We start from the raw sequence: 17796 nt of genomic DNA, 5'->3' as shown, positions 1-17796 counted from the left end.
TTCATCTCCCTTTACGTGTTTAATTGCTTCATCAATCTCTTCGTATACACACTCTACCTCATCATCATCATGGGCGCTTGTAGGCATATAAACGTTAACAATCGTTGTCGGTTTAGGTTTTGATTTTATCCTTATTACAATGATTCTATCGCTATGCGTTTTGAAATACTCCACTCTCCTCCCTATCTTCTTGTTCATCACAAAACCTACTCCTGCCTGCCCATTATTTGACGCTGAGTTAATTACTCTAAAATCACCTGACCAAAAGTCGCCTTCCTCTTCCCACCGAACCTCACTAATTCCTACTATATCCACATTCACCCTATCCATTTCCCTTTTTAAATTTTCTAGCCTACCAACCTTTTTTAAGCTTCTAACATTCCATGCTCCGACTCGTAGAATGTTATTTTTTAATTTTCTGGTGACCCCTTCCTTAGTAGTCCCCACCCGGAGATCCGAACGGGGGACTATTTTACCTCCGGAATATTTTACCAAGGAAGGCGCCTCCATTGTTGCTATGTGAAAATGCAGAGAGCCACATTTTCTTGGAAAAAAAGCAGCTGTAGTTTTCCATTGCTTTCAGCTGCGCAGTACTCAGAGGACTGAGTGATGTTGATACGGCCGTTTAAGTCATTGTGACTCACGCCCCTAACAACTACTGAAAGAGCTGCTGCCCTCTTTCAGGAATCATTCCTTAGTCTGGCTCTCAACAGATACCTCTCCGATATGGTTGCACCTTCGGTCCAGCTACTCTGTATCCCTGAGCACTCAAGCCCCCTCACCAACGGCAAGGTCTCATGATTCATAGAGGAGGTCATACATACAAGTCACGTAACACAATCTACCCTTTACTATTATATTATTAACATCATATTTATTTTGTTAATCACATTATCCTTTATCTACTACAAATTATTTTTATATAAAAACATGTGTTAGACTACTATAACTCTATTATTCATGGAGAAGATGGAGAAATGCATAAATACTAAAGAGAAATAGGAAGGAAAAAGCAGCAAAAAGCAGTTAGCAGTATTAATAGATTCTATCAGAATAATTGTATTCTGCTTCTAACTGAATTAAGTAAACTGTTCAGTAATTAATGTTATTACGTGCATCTGTAGAAACAGTAACAATACAGATTAACTGCAGTAGGGAGGAGACAGGGTGAGATAGAAGGAGAGGAACGTCTAACAATCAACCTAAAGCACTCAAGGATTCTTATAAAGTTGTTAATATATAACACAGTAACTAAAAGAAACTAAAATACTTCTCAGCTGGCCAACTGATGGCTAAGAATTAATCTCTACACCATAGAACTCATAAGGGGGCTCTTGTAGTTTTAGTCATTTTACATGTTACAAGTAAAGCCAACAATATTTTTCAATTTACTGAAAAAGTAATGAGAAAATAATCGTTTCTGTTTTAACCTTCTCCCATCACAATGATCCATGCTTGATTAGTGCCTTAGTCTTCATGCTTCATAGTCTTATGCTACATTCTTGTGAAAAAAATTTCAAAAAATTACAGTATATTAGAGATTTAACAAATTCCGCCAAAAATAAAAAACGTTACGATTGGATATTTCTTATGCCAGTAACAAAAAAAAATTGAAACAGTACAAAAATTATGATTATTTAATTGCAGAATTTTTTTTGTGCATTTCTACTGCGTTTTTTATTAGCGAATTTTTTTTTTTTTGCTTTGTGTTTATGAAACATTGTTTGCTGATTTTAAAAATAATACTTTCAAGCAAATCGGTTGAAAATTGGGCAAAATATGATGAAAAACCAGTGTCATAAATCACAGATTAGTAACATATGTTAGTATAAGTGAAAGTAGATTCAGAAAAGTACGTTTTATAAAAATCCCCACCACTGAAAAAGGTAGTCTGATTGACAAAAAACAATTTTTACTGTATAGTGTTATTTATTACGAATCGTTATGCATTACATGTTTACCGCTATCACTTGTCAGAAAAGATATTTATAGACCTCAAGTAAAAGTGACATATTTATGACCACAAATTCCTTTTTTTTTGTGTGTGCCGTATATCACAATTTATTATGTGTTTCAATAGGTCAATATGTTGCTACTAAGATAAGCTCATGATAAACAATTGCTCATAAACTTTTGTCAGAAAGTAATTGCAATCAACTTGCCTGACAATGTTGCCACGTTATGTTAAACAATGTTAGCAACTGTGTAACACCACCAGGTTCTTCTGTACACAGCTTGTAAAAAATGTTTAGCAAGGAAAAAATATTCATAACTTTCTCTAAATATTTATAATATTTAACTCAATATTGATTATGAACAATTTCTGAATTCTTTGTGTAGTTCATGCAGCCTTACTGTGATCGTGTGAATGTGCCTTTTATTGTGAAGAACAATCCCTGGTCAAATGCAGTTTATAGTGTTTCACAATAAATTTGTGATTTGATTTATATTCCAGGTTCCATGAAACACACCCCCCTTTTGGTCCCAGAATATAGTTGCCATGATTTTCCTTCAAGACTGGGCTAGTTTGAATTTTTTTCAGTTTAGGTTAACCAAAATGAACTACATGGATTGTTTCATCTCCGGATTGTTGTAAAAAATCCCCATTTCATCACTTGACAATGTGTGAAAAAAATTTTGCAGTGTCAAAAGCATATGCAGATGTCAATCTGCGATCCATGTTAGTATTTTTCAACATTTTCAGCACCCATTGTGCACACAGTTTACGACAGCCTAGAAAGTCAGTCACGATTCTCAACAATGTGTCTTTGAAATCTTGGATATTCTAGAGAATGATTATTGATTGTAAACCAAAGATTTTTTCACACTTTTCCATTTACAAATTCAACAAGATAAATTAGTCTGGACGCTATACCTACTACTTCTCTGTTCCATCATAAACATTTTGAACAGCCTTCCTTAAACTCACGATACTATTGCATCCTTTAGGCATTGCAATAGACCCACATTGTTCACACAATTGACTGACTTTCAGTAGCATTATGTTCTCTAGCGTTTAGAAATCTAATCACTGATCGAACTTCACAACTGGCAGGATTTCTTTACCGCAATAATTTTAACATACTATCTCACAAAGGCAAATAAGAATGATCTGACAGCAATGTGGCAGTTACATGCCCTACAGTCCACTTAAAGCTGCTGCGCATGCGTGAACCAGACAGTACTGTCAATCACTACTCATAATTCATCAGCCCTTACTTTTCAACTGCACCTTGTAGTTAAATCAATTTTGTTACAATGACTAGGTTTTTCTCTATACATTAATCATGTTTAACTATCCACTAAATTTTAAGTTGCACATTTTTTTGGCCACTGTTCTGTAATATTATTCTAATAACCAAATTGTTCAAGATAAAATTAGCACTACATATTGTGAATATTATGCTTTACATCAGGAAATTTCTGGGTTTAAATCTTGAATGAAAAGTAGCTATAATTGTGTGCCACCTTCCAGTTGCTTAATGAATAAATAAATTAAGTTTTACCAGTATGAATAATATATACTTACTGAAGAGCAAATAGAAGGAACTCTGCAATATCTTCCACATACCACTCTGGGAAAGCAGCAAAAACAGGTGGTTCTGAAGGTAATGGAAGGTTGAATGTAATTGGAACTGTACCAACAGGAGAATCAGTTAACACACTGAGCAGAAACTCTGCTACAGTTGTATAGAACTGTAAAGCTCTTCGCATTAAATTCTGATCAAGTAAACCAGCATCAGCACAGGCTTTACTACGAGTCAATTTCTGTAAAACAAATAATAATTGAACAAATTAATTACTTTTCAACAATTTTACTGTATTTCCCCTATGAAACATGCATCATCCTATTTGTTAATGCCTTTATCGCTATGTTTTAATATTTTATCTAATTTTGTACCTGGTCCGCAATAATTGTAACTCAGAATATGAGCTTCAAACGGCAATAAATCTACAGCCTTGTTCACTACAGAACCAATAATACAGTGTAATTTCGTCTTATTTTTCTTTTTCATATCTATATATAAAAAAAAATTTTATTTTCATTCAAATAATATAAAAATCAAAATGATCCAGAGATAAAAAACATTATTCTGCATTTAATTATACTAAACTGGTTGAGCTATAAAAATTCAGTACGTTTTATGAATTACTTTTAATTTTGTCTTTTAATTTTTGTGAATAATTTCTGCAACCATAGATTATTTAATATCATTTTCTAAATGTGCCTTGATGTTAGCAGTCACGAGATCTTCTGTAATGCGACCATTAAACTCATCTATATACTTTGTAATTTGTGTTTTAAGCAGTTCTAATGCAGCTTTTATTATTATATTCATGAATTTCCAAAGTTAGAACAACTCATTTCTTTCTTACAATGTAAGCGCAAACTACTTGAATCCACTGACACGATTCAATGTAATGAAAAGGTACAGCCGTCTAATGTAGGTTTTAGCGGCAAAAAATATGATCATTCAAAACCTAGTTCTAGTAAAAATGTATTTTATGTAAATAATTCTAATAATTTGATGTGTACATTATGTAAAACTAGCAGCCATCCACTGTATCGATGTGATAAATTTTTAAGTTATGTTAATGAAAGGAAAAATTTTGTATTTCAGGAAAAATTATGTCTTAATTGTTTAAGTAAACAGCATATTGTGAAAAGGTGTCAAAGCAATCGTAAATGTAAAAAATGCTCACAAAAGCATCATATGCTAATTCATTTAGATAAAACTCTGTAAGAGCCAGCAATTAGATCTTCTAAGCCAAATCAAGCTCCTTCAGCTAATAGTTCATATTGTACTTTAAAATCAGAATCTAACAAGTCTGTTTTACTTGCAACAGCTGTAGTTAATGTAAAAGATAAAAAAGGTAATTTCATCCAAGCCAGGGTCTTACTTGATTCCAGTTCGATGATTTCATTTTGTACTGAAAGGTTTGCCGCCAAACTTGGGCTTCGAACCAAACCTGTTCTCATGCCGATCACAAGTATTAGCAATGTTGTTACTAAATCCAAGCTAAGTGTTGATTTAAATATTAATTCTAGGTATGAAAACTTTAATTTTAATTTGAAATGTCATGTACTGCCATGTATTACAGGTCTGTTACCTAATGATTTTGTAAATGTAACTGACTGGGAAATTCCTTCTCAACTTTTCCTTGCCGATCCTAATTTTAATATTCCTGAGCAAATCGATGTTCTCCTAAGAGCCCAATATTATCTTTCTCTACTTAAGCCTGTTCATGTTCAATTAACACATAATTCTAATCATACCATACTACTTCAAGAAACTCGTCCTGGTTTCATAGTCTCGGGTCAAATACCTACTAAATCTAGTAAATGGAAAACCTATTCAGATTCAATATCGCTTTTTGACAGCAATGAACATTTATTTCTCTCCTTCACCAACCATTTCTTTGGCATTCTAATTTTCTGAATCAAACCCTGTTTACAAAATTCAATATGTATTTCAAGCTTTTTTTCGCTTCCATTTCACTATTCCAAGATTTAAAGCAATACAAACACTAGGGGATAATATTCAGAATTTCTACAACTTAAATTCATATCACCCAACAGTCTTGATAAGCTGTTTTTATAGCCATATGTCATGTTTACTAGAAAGATTTATGTAGTGTTAAGCTTAGTTAATAAAAAAATTACATCACTGTTTTTCAACTGTTATTACTCGCACGCTTTAAATATACATTTTTTAGAGTTGAACGATTCATGATCATCATCCTCAATTTCATAGCACAACACATGTACACAAATATCAGGATTTTCTGTTTCAAATTTATCAATATCTTTTATATAAACAAGATAGTCTATTCCTTTCATATTTAAATGATTTTCAAATTTTTTATAAAATGAAAGACAAAAATTCCTTTCACTTTGAGGAAATAAGTGGGCTAGAAGAAACATTTTTTATCGTCATTTTTTATATTTATTACACCACACTTCTTAATTAAAACTTTTGATAATAGTAAATATTTACTGCTTCCACCATAAAGCGGATCGAATTCTGATACTGAAAGATCTAATCTTAATATTTTATTCATAACCCAACCGCTACCCATTTGAATAAACCTTTCAAAAAGATTCATTGATTTTAACATACGCTTCTAAATACTGTTCATTCAAGTCTGTATCATCTACTCATCTCTGTAGCTCAACATCCCAATCCTGTAGGGGAAGACACCCGCCTTGTGATGCTTCCAGTCGCCACACCACCCTTCCTGTTCCTACTCCTCATGGGCTTTAATGGGATTTCAACAACAATATAATATTTAATATTGTTTTTTATATTTTTCAGCTTGAAATTTTATAGCATTAAATACCTTAACTTTCATAGCCATTAAAAATTCATAAATATCTATAAAATTGTCACTGCTAACATTCCAAGATTGTTTAAGACTAGATTCACCTAAAGTGTATTTTCTATCTGGAATCACAACACGCAACAACAAATGACAGACATATTTTTTTATTTAGTTTAACTTTTAAATTAAAATACTGTTTAGTTATATTTTTAAAGGAGCTATCAATAGAGGATTCATTTTCAGCTAAAAGTTTTATTTTTTCCAAAACAATTCTTTTATAAAGAGTTTTACCATTAGAAATAAAAATATTTTTATTATATTTATAATTTAATTGTATACTAAATTCAGTAGGACTGTATTTTTTATATATATTTTTTTCAATATCATCTTGTATTTTATCTAAAGATGTTATTAAATTGTATTTTTTCAGACAGATTTTTATAAAAGAATACTATATATATTATTGGGGTTAGATAAGTTAGAATTGTTCGATAATTAACTCGTTCAAATTTCATATTTTTTTCTTTAATTAATAATAATTATGTATAATAAATAATATTATATTTTTAATAAATAAAAAGATCATCATTAGATAATTTAATTTTTTATCATTTTCAATGATATAAATATATATAAAAAGCTAATGATTGACTGCTGACATCATGTTATAAGAGATGGGATTCCCCATGACATCAGCAGCAGTTAATGTACCATTCTAGTATTTTTCCCATTCATCTAAAAGCCCCTTTTAACCATGTATTTTTCAATAAATATACTCCTTCAACTTGAAAATTTCACTGAAAACCCACTCTCCTCCTATTTGATTGAAAACATATGTGAGATTCAGATGTCAAAGAAGGTATGAACAAAATCATTGAAATGACATCTTAATGTAAGGTTCATATACTACTCACATTCAACAAGATCAGTCAGTCTGCACACTAGGCCTGCCACTTCTCTGTTCATCATTAACATTTGAATGACCTTCCTTAAACTCATGACACCAATGATTTACCTTTCCTTCACTCACAGTGGTAGGCCCATATGTTTCACACAATTGACACTGAATTTCAGCACCATTATGTCCTCTTGCATTTAAAAATTAAATCATTGATCAAACTTCACTACTGGCGGCATTTCTTATTAATTTTCTTTTTCCTGTTTAGCCTCTGGTAATTACCTTTCAAATAACACTTCAGAGGATGAATGAAGATGATATGTATGAGTGTACATGAAATGAGTCTTCTACAGTCTCAGTTCGACCATTCCTGAGATGTGTGGTTAATTGAAACCCAACCACCAAAGAACACCGGTATCCACGATCTAGTATTCAAATCCGTGTAAAAATAACTGACTTTACGAGGACTTGAATGCTGGAATTCTCGACTTCCAAATCAGCTGATGTGGGAAGACACATTCACCACTTGACCAACCCTGTGGGTTGGCATTTCTTATTACTGCACTCATTTTAACACACTGTCTCGCAAAGGCAAATAAGAATGGACTGACAGCAATGTAGGGTTACATGCCCAACAGACTACTTAAAGCTACTATGTGCATGTGCAAACCAATCGTTGTTGCCACAACCAGTAACTGTTGCTGGTCCTTACTTTTGAACTGTGTCTTGTAACAACTGTATTATCATGAAGTTCCTCACAAATAAAGCATTCAAACCCTACAAATTTTTAACAGACTGTTTATGAACTTTGAAATATGACATTACATACCCAATAACTGGCCAGCAAATTCAGTGGAGGGCATGAAGCTATAGAAAATGCAAAGTCACAATAGGCATTCAAGGACAAGTCTGACAGATGACAATATTTTATCAATTTTTACTGATTTTGATCAATTTTGACCTTACTGAAGGTGATCAGCAAGTTGAATGAAATTAAAACTTGCTTTAAGTTTGATGATATTGCTTCAGAAATGGATATCAATTATGAATATGCCTTTTCCATTATCACAAACCACCTTTGGTTCTACAGTCTGTGTGAGGTATGTTTCAAGGCTTATGACTGAAATCAAAATAACAGGTAATTTGTCAGTCTATTTCAAATAAACTAGTTGAAATTTACTTTCATGGTCGGCAATATTCTTCAGTTACAAAAAAAAAAAACAGGAGGCACATTATAAGAAACAGTCAGACTAAGTGAAGTAATATACCTTTATTTGTTGTTTCCATCTTTTAATAAGTTCTTTGTTTCTGGCAGCGAATGGCAGTGTTTTCCATTGAGATTCAGTGCTCTGCATTTCATCAATCTGTAAAATTAATAGTTATATTACTTAAATATTTAAAATAATTGTTATTCTCATATCGTATAGAAAAGTCATTCAGTAATAATTAATTTTTCAAAACCACATTAAAAGAAAGAAACATTAAATATTATGTATAGGAATAAGAGAATGGTATTTAGTTCTCAAGCCATAAATTTTATTCATCACTTAATGATCACTAACTATTAAAATCATTGACCTATGGATTGGAAGCTTATTTGCTGGCAAAGATGATCCCCATGTTGTGGATAAGGAAAAGATCTTTAATATGATATTAGCTGCAAGTAGGGAATAATCCAAATTAGTCATGGAATAGACAACAGCATTGGCCAATGTCTGATATGAAGGGGGATCCTATCTAAGGGAAAGGGAGCATCTAAAATTTGTGCAACAAGGCTATTTGGGAGTGACGGTTGTCTGAAAGTAAGCTGAGATATCCTTCATGTAAAATATTGCATGCTTTAGCAAAGTTCTTAATCATACTGTAGGTACTACCATAACTGGTAAGTATCTGCAAAGAAGCAAGGGAAAGAATAATTAATAAGGGCCAGCAGCCACTCATGCAGTTGTTGAGAAGCCAAATATTTGACAAGTGATGCTCAACAAACTTGAGCTAACAAATTTTAGCCTTGAAGTACAGCGCAGCACTGTCATTGAGCTGTGCTGTGATGTGGTTAAGCTCTTTATTAGAGTGGTAGGCTCTATCACTCTTACTACTCTCTCTAACTTACCAAGGGTAAGTTAGCGCTACATAATAATAGTAGTAGTAATAATTATAGTAATAATGTAAAGAGTTTGTTAATAAGCAGCACAATAAGAGAATAAATATAGTTACCTGTAACTATAATAAACTATACTAAACTACAGTTACTACAGTAAATAAATAAATATAGTTACAGTAATTCAAACCCCAAGCCTACAACAGTAGTTCAAATGCCAAACAACTGGAAGAAAAAAGGAGGGAAGAAAGGAGAATACACAAAAAAATAGATGAAAATAGTAGAAATTGCATAGAAATAAGTACAATAAATAGTGGGTTTTAGTTGTTAATCTAAAACAGTAAATAGATGTCTTTGGAGCATTGTTGATTGGTCTTACATGCGAAGAACAAAGTTGTTAAGACAAAGTACGTCTTCCACTGACAATGTTTTTGTTACTGAAAATTCTAATTGAAAAAAGAATGTGAATTCAATCTAGAAACCCACACAGCTTTTGAAAGATTCTGATATAATTCTATTACAAAGACTTTAAACATAAAATGAATAACGCGTCAAAGACTGCATTGGATGGTAGTAAAACACGTTAACAAGTTTAATTACCAAAGTTGTGAGATCAGTGTAGATGAAGAGGTAAATGTCTATAAGAATCTAAGCAATTTTCAAAGTATCAGTGGATCAATAACAACAGTTCTTAGGATTATAATCAGGAAAGCTTATCAGCTAAGATTGTATGTCATGGCTGTACCAGCACTAGTGAAATTAAACTTGTTTTTATTTAGTAAAAATATAAATATGTTACACACAACACAAGTTTTCTGAATTTATTCATAACCTGACAAGATATTCTATAAATTCTAAAACCAGCTGTTCTGCTCATTCAAAAACAAAAGAACATGAAACCAAATTTTATCAGAAAAGTTTTTTTTATCCAATCTTTCATGTATCGATCAATTATATTTAATTATTGATTATTTTGTAATTAATCTATTTAAATTAAATCTTTTGTAGTCCATATCTCCTCTGCATGTAAATTTTAGCGTATCATGTAATATAATACCTTTTTCAGCCACTCCACAAAGTACAGAATTAAAGAACACTCTTGGCTTTACTTTTTTTGCTCATTATAGTGCTTTCAAACGTAATCCCATCTTCAGTAATATTTTCTTCAAATTTTTCTTCTTTCCTTACATTTACACATTAAAATAAAATAGAACAAATTAAAATCTACAAAACAAATATTTATTGACTTTTTTTTTTAAATTAATATGTTCTTAATATTTAAAATTTTTCTTATAACATGTTATCTGTATGTTAATACAGTAATATACTGATTATTTGATTTATTAAAATTCTTATCAATGTATTTCCAACTTAAATAATATTTATAAGAATGTCCCCATCAAATATATTTTGTAATGTCCCAATAAATATATTTAGTAATTATGTATTTTGTACGGTCTAGAAACTTTAATTCTGATATGATTCATCTTACCAACTACAATCTTAAGTAGTCTTATATGTTGACATTAGACTACCTCTATCTGCTGAGAGATAGCTCTTCTATCTGCTGAGCTACCTTATCATTAGTTATAGCTTTTTAATTAGTTTGAGATAAAATATAAAAAACTGTTAGTTTTATAAAATGTCTAAATTAAATTTACATAATTTACCTCAATGACATATTTAAGTTAATCAATTTTTACAGTAGGATCCGGTAATGGAATCCTCACCTGACATCTAAAGTTGCATAAAATTAAGTGCATGTACAAAGATAAAATACAAAATCATACTTGTTAGAAAAAATTATATTACCATTTCAATGATTTTACATTAGTAAACACTTTTTAATTACATCAATAAAGTTTACTTACTTAACACAAAAGACAAGAATAACAAAAAAATTACCAATTTTTGTAGATCACGCAGGGCACGTACACGTCTCTTGTATTTATGACAAGCAGGAATTAGGGCGAGATGGTGGCAGTGTAATGTTAAAAACCAGCATTGCGTTGGGAACTTGGGTTCCTTCCAGCTACGTTGATTCTTATCTGAAAAGTAAAAATACATATTACAAATTTCAAATCATTTCAAGATCATTTTGTAACATTGTTTTATAAACAGCAATACTTATATAAATTATTATAGTAATAATTAATAAATTACTATAAATAGAATAATTATTATAAATTGTTATAATCAATAAATTACACTGGTCAACAAAAAATTTCTATATTGTATTTTATATGCTGAATGTGAGTAAGTATTCTGAAACAACCCATCATGTAATAATGTTCTTAAGTTACAAACCCCTTAAATTTATTTGTTTCATTATTTATGTAACAAACAATACAAATACGTCAATATGTCTTTATGTTTACTTATTCACATCTGATTTATATTGTGATGCATTCTGTAGACATATATTTGATACATAACACTTGAATGATGTCATTTCATGTCAAGCCGAACATGTATAGACATATAAGTGAGTTCAGTGAATCCAGTAATAAGCAATTCAATGTGATGAAATTTTCTTCAGTAAGAGTTCATCAGCTCTTCGTATGATTTGCTGTGTTCTTTAGTTATGGTAGTGGTTTTATCATACACATATTACAAAGATTGTTTCATAAGTGATGCCATAAATTTAGTGAAAGATTTTTATGACAGAACAACTTTTGGTATTATTTTATTGAGCATTTAAGATTTGTTAATGCATATGCATGCAAGCACGCGCATGCGTGCGCTTGTGTGTGTGTGTGAGCCCACTGTATTTTATTGTACACCATGATGAAATAATTTTAACTAAGTAGTTATAAATTAAATCTTAATTATTTTTATAATTAGGTAAAGTATTTCTGTAATATTTCTGTTTACTTTTGTTCATTAAAACATTTTAATTTTAAATGAATAAAAATTAGGGATGTAAACATTCTCCAAATATTTTTTTTTTACATGAGAATTCATCATGAAAAGTCACCAAAAACCAGTACCGAATCTGCTGAAAACTACTTACGAACATTATTTTGACCGTACATTAGAAGAAAAAGATAAATCCTGGACTCCACATGTAGCATGAATCAAGTGCTACGTTAAACTAACTCAATGGTTAAAATGAAAAAAAAAAGCATTTACCTTTTGCCACACCTATGATTTGGTGAGAGCCTATTAATCATTACAATAACTGCTATTTTTTCTTATATTTTACTAATAAACTCAATTCAAACAATAAAAGCAGCATTGCACATCTAAATGTCCGTTCAGCTATGAGACCACTACCTTCATGGTGCTAATTTACAGATTCTGATTGCTCAAACTTCTTGGAAAGAAATTTCTGATTCCCCAGAAGAATCAACCGATGAATCCTCAACTTCAACAGATATTAATTACATTCCAGAAGAATCAAATACTGAACCTCACCTTATCACACACCAGAACTAAGGGACCAAATTCCTGACTTGTACTTGTCAAAACAGCATGTAGAACTCCTATATTCACACCTTAAAGAATGGAACACATTAAAATTCAGTATATAAAAATCGAAACGAAAATTTAGTGAAATACTTTAGAAGAGATGATTTAATTTGTCCCTGCCATGATGTTAGGGGGCTAATGTCTGAACTGGACATTGAATATGTTATTCATGATTGATGTTTATTTATACTCATCAAAAAGAAGCTTTAAAAGCAGTGTTACTGGTAGCACATGCTATAGGAATGAAAGAAACATGAAGGTATATTAAAAATGTTAAAATTTTATGACAAACACTCATGGCAAATCATTGCTGACCTGAGAGCAGTAGGGCTTCTCGGTCTCCAGAGTGGCTTTAAAAAATATATGTGTTTCTTGAGTTTATAGGATAATTGGGTTAGAGATACACACTACACAGTTAAAGACTAGCCAAAAAGAAATCAGTTTACCCCAGAAAAGGAAAATGTTAATATTCCCCTTATCGAAGCAGATCATATTATTTTAACACCTCTATACATAAAACTAGGCCTGATGAAGAATTTTGTGAACATTCTGGATAAAGATGGAGATGGCTTTAAATATTTTGATGAGGTTCTTCATAATTAAGTAAAGCTAAATTAAAAGAGGTAATATTCATCAGGTTACAAATAAAAAAATTAATTTGTGAAATATATTTGACAGTAAACTGAATCCTAAAGTACTAACAGCATGGAAGTCATTCAAAGATGTTGTTACTGGTTTTCTTGGAAACAAAAGGCTGAAAACCTTGATCAGCTTATAAATGACTACAAAAATTTAGGCTGCAAAATGTCATTGAAAATTCAGTTTTTACATTCTCATTTGAACATTTTCTCTTTAAACTTGGGTGACATCACCAACCAATAAGGAGAAAGATTCCACAAAGATATATTGCAGATGGAACGTTGTGAAGGCAGATGGGATGAATCTAAGACAAGTGACTACTGCTGGATGATAAAAATCGGATGATCTGATCTGTACAACTTCCTTGTACGCCTATTAAATTACACTTACACATTTTTTTTTTTTTTTAATGAAAAGTATATAAAATTTTATTTCATTAAAAACTTCCATTTTCATTTTTTTTTTGGTTATTGAATTATTATTCATCATAAACCTTTTTTACAATGAGAGGTTAATAATTATTAATAAATCAATATATTTGAAATAAAAAAACAAATTTAAAAAGAGAAGGGAGAAGGGAGATGAAGTCTGATTTGAACCGATGTGCCTTCCCCTAAGATACAAATATTTCATCAATTAAAATTTTATTTGGCTATAACTCTGAAACCAATGAAAATAAGTACCACCCACTTATATTGTTGAAAAGCTCTCAATGAGAGGTTATTTCTACAGTTAAGAAGTCCAAAATTTAATTTTTTTTGGATTTTGAGGATTTTTGGTTCAGTCAATTGCATTCAAAAGGGGAGGTGCACAACTAACAGGGGATGTTACAACAATCCTAAATCCAAAATTTCAACATCCTACAGTTAATTGTTTTCGAGTTATGCCAGATACATACATTAGTTTTGGCGTGGCATTTGTACGTCACACCAAAACTGGTCAAAATAGATATTTTCATTGACATCTGAAAACCAAAATTTTTTGCAATCACAATACTTCCTTTACTTCGTACAAGGAAGTAAAAAGAGAAGACTACACTGGACACAAAAGGAAGATAAGAAAAAATAAATAAAATAAACGTAAATATCTGCAAAATGAAGATAGGAATTTCAATTGTAATTATTATTTTTGTATTCTACTACTTAAAAAATTTCTCAATATTTTAAAGTGTCATAATTAAAAATCTGACTGTGTAAAAAAACTGATTTCATTTAAGATTCAGCATAAAAAATACATTCTAATTCACCTACTTTTATCTCGGTTCCAAATTATTTTATTTTATTTTTTTTCTGTTTAACTGTTAATAAATTATTACTGAAATAATTTTAAAAAATTAAAAAATGAATATTTTTTTGCTAACCACAGTTGCAACTTATTCAGCATCATATTTTTTTTTAATAAAAAAATACACGTTATTAAATAACTATGATATCATTTAGGTACTGAAAAATTTAATTCATAATTTTCTATACATTGTCACTGAAACACATACGAGGTCTGTAAATAAAGTAATGAGACTGGTTAAGAAAAACTTTTTATTTTCAATCCAGTTAATTATACATGGACTCAATTACCATCAAAATAATTCCCTTTGGAAGCCAAACAGTATTTCCACTCTTCATAGCAGTGTTGGATCTCAGAAACCGGAATTTCCTTCAGATGGTCGGTTACATTTTTTTTTAACGTTTTCTACTGTTCCAAAATGGTGTCCTCCTTCGAGATGTTTTTTTAAAGTTAGGAACAGGAAATAGTCACAGGACTCAAAGTCATGTGAATAAGGTGGTTGAGGAACTACAGGAGTTTTTCTTAGCCAAAAACTCATTAACTGAGTGCAGTGTGACAAGGTGCATTATCATTATGCAGCATCCAGTTGTATGATGGCTGGTCTCAAAATAGGCAACTCTTTTCCACAGTCTTTCAAGAATTTCTCGGTAAACATAGGATTTACAGTCTGTTCTGTAGAAACCCGTCAGGGTTGGTCTAGTGGTGAACGCGTCTTCCCAAATCAGCTGATTTGGAAGTCGAGAGTTCCAGCGTTCAAGTCCTAGTAAAGGCAGTTAATATTATACGGACTTGAATACTAAATCGTGGATACCGGTGTTCTTTGGTGGTTGGGTTTCAATTAACCACACATCTCAGGTAAGGTCGAACTGAGAATGTACAAGACTACACTTCATTCACACTCATACATATCATCCTCATTCATCCTCTGAAGTATTATCTAAACTGTAGTTACCGGATGCTAAACAGGAAAAAGAAAGTCTGTTCTGTAGAAAAAACTCCTTATGGACAATGCCATTACTATCGAAGAAACAAATTAACATTGTTTGATTTTTGATTTGCTCATTTTTGCTTTTTTGAGACATAACTGATTCCCGACCATCTGAAAATGCTTTACACCACCTAAAAACTTGGACCTGTGACAGTGCATCATCTCCATATGCCCTTTTCAATTTTGAAAAAGTTTCAGTACCATTCTCAAAGGGTTTAACACAAAACTTGATTGCACAGCGTTATTCATAATTAGTATCACTTATTTTTGTAATGCACAACAAAAACTCGTTTCACAAAAAGTTTGTTTACATCTCACGTGGCAACAATAGACTAACAATATTAATACCTAATATAAATCAGCTGTTCATATAACCATATGTTTACTAGTAACTTTACAGTGTTGCCACTTTGGCCGCCAAAAAAAAACTTATACTTTATTTACAGACCTAATATATTTTAAAGGCCACATCAGTAAAATTGTCAAAGCAACTTAGATTTCCTGGAATAGTATATATGATATTCTGAAGACTCTAGATAACTAGTGCAGCTTTCTTTGATTTGGGGTACAAAAACATTGCATTTCTTGTTCATGCAATGAATTGTTTGTTGATCCAAGCATGGATCATTAGGCAAGGATGTTTTATCAATTAGAATGATATCTGGTAGGCATATCAAGCAGCCATCAACATTAAGTAAACTACTATCAACTGTGCAAGAATGAACATTGTTACAAAACTTAACTTTTAAAATATGTCTAACTTTTAATTTTAATTCTTTTTCAGATTTTTATTATATATCACAAAAATTAATAAAAAGTGGAAATAGGAGAAGTACAGCATTAACAGGGTTACCACCAAATTTTATGATATGTTTTTCCTGACCTTTTCTGACCAATTTAGTAAAAATTTCTGACTTTCAGAATGTTATGCTACTGCTGTTTACTCTGCAATATATATATATATATATTATTTTTTTGCAGTCACCACCATCCCTTAGCTACCCAAATGACACCTTTTTTAATTCATTTTTAAAGTTTATTTTGTAATGATTTTTTTACAATACACATTTAAAATTAGACTATTACACTATTACTTAGTAAATTGCACAAGTAAAAGAACCAACAAATATATTCTTGCATGAAAATGAACATTATGACAACTTTAAAAGTATCACACATAAGAAAAAAACTAAGCAATTTTAAAAAAATAATGGCTCACAATAAGTTGCTTAAATTTTTTTCATAAAAATTAGCCTACATTATTTTGCAAAGTAAAAAAATCAAAAAAGCATATATGCATGATCAAAACTTAAAAACTAAAATCACTGTAACTAAAAGGAATAAATATAAGGAAACTGGAATCGAACACCTTATTTTAACAAACGTTAACATTTACTTAAAAAATATTTTGTCATTATTATTCTAACATGTCAAAAAATCAAAAAAATAATACAAAATCTCATTATATATGTATTACGTATGTATAAAACACAGGGCAACATTTCTTCAATATCTTTATGTTCTTCTGTCGAAGTTGTAGCTCCCAACTTTCTCTTTTCTTCCTCCACATTTTTAATTTCTGCCTGCATTTTCTTTTTCAGGCTTTTACTCTATTCTCCATGAAAGAAGTTTTTTCTTTTTTCTATAAGACATCTTCATATCATCTTATAGAGCTTCTCACTTCAGTGAGCATTTTTTTGTTAATGATAACATTCTCCTTGGCACAAGTATCTACTACTGCATCAAAAACTTTTCGTTGATAAATTGTCTCTTCATGAAAATTTTACACAAGAAGAGATTTGTTAATGGAAAAGCCTCCGAATGTTGAATTTCCATGTGAAAAAAAGTTAGTTTTACTATTTCCCACAGGTTCACATATTTTGATAAAAGAGATGAAAAAATTTATCCAACTTCCTTTTATCTTTCAGTCTTCAATAACTGCAGAAAATCTTTGAACTTGCTACTCAGAGAGCATCCATGCATAGCATAAAATATTGTTTCTTAGCTTTTTCAGCTATTTTTGTAGTAAATCTATTAACTTCATATAAAGCTACCAATAAACACTTAAATTTTATCATAACCAAGTTCAGGCTG

At 30.9% G+C, this 17796-nt stretch overlaps 1 protein-coding gene across 1 annotated transcript in view; it reads right to left on the bottom strand.

Annotated features, from left to right (window-relative positions):
- The window catches only part of Ube4B (Ubiquitination factor E4B), a 118969-nt gene that overhangs the window by 51558 nt on the left and 49615 nt on the right, over nucleotides 1–17796 (bottom strand). The window contains exons 11-13 of the mRNA XM_075362502.1: nucleotides 11226–11368; nucleotides 8491–8586; nucleotides 3530–3768 (exon numbers count right to left, since the gene is read on the bottom strand). Of these exons, the coding sequence (XP_075218617.1) occupies nucleotides 3530–3768; nucleotides 8491–8586; nucleotides 11226–11368 (478 nt within the window). The remainder of the gene's footprint in view (nucleotides 1–3529; nucleotides 3769–8490; nucleotides 8587–11225; nucleotides 11369–17796) is intronic.

Source organism: Lycorma delicatula, chromosome 1 (assembly GCF_047948215.1).
Source record: "Lycorma delicatula isolate Av1 chromosome 1, ASM4794821v1, whole genome shotgun sequence".
Taxonomy (NCBI): domain Eukaryota; kingdom Metazoa; phylum Arthropoda; class Insecta; order Hemiptera; family Fulgoridae; genus Lycorma; species Lycorma delicatula.
Note: the sequence above shows the minus strand (reverse complement) of the source record. Positions and strands in the feature narration are given on the sequence as shown.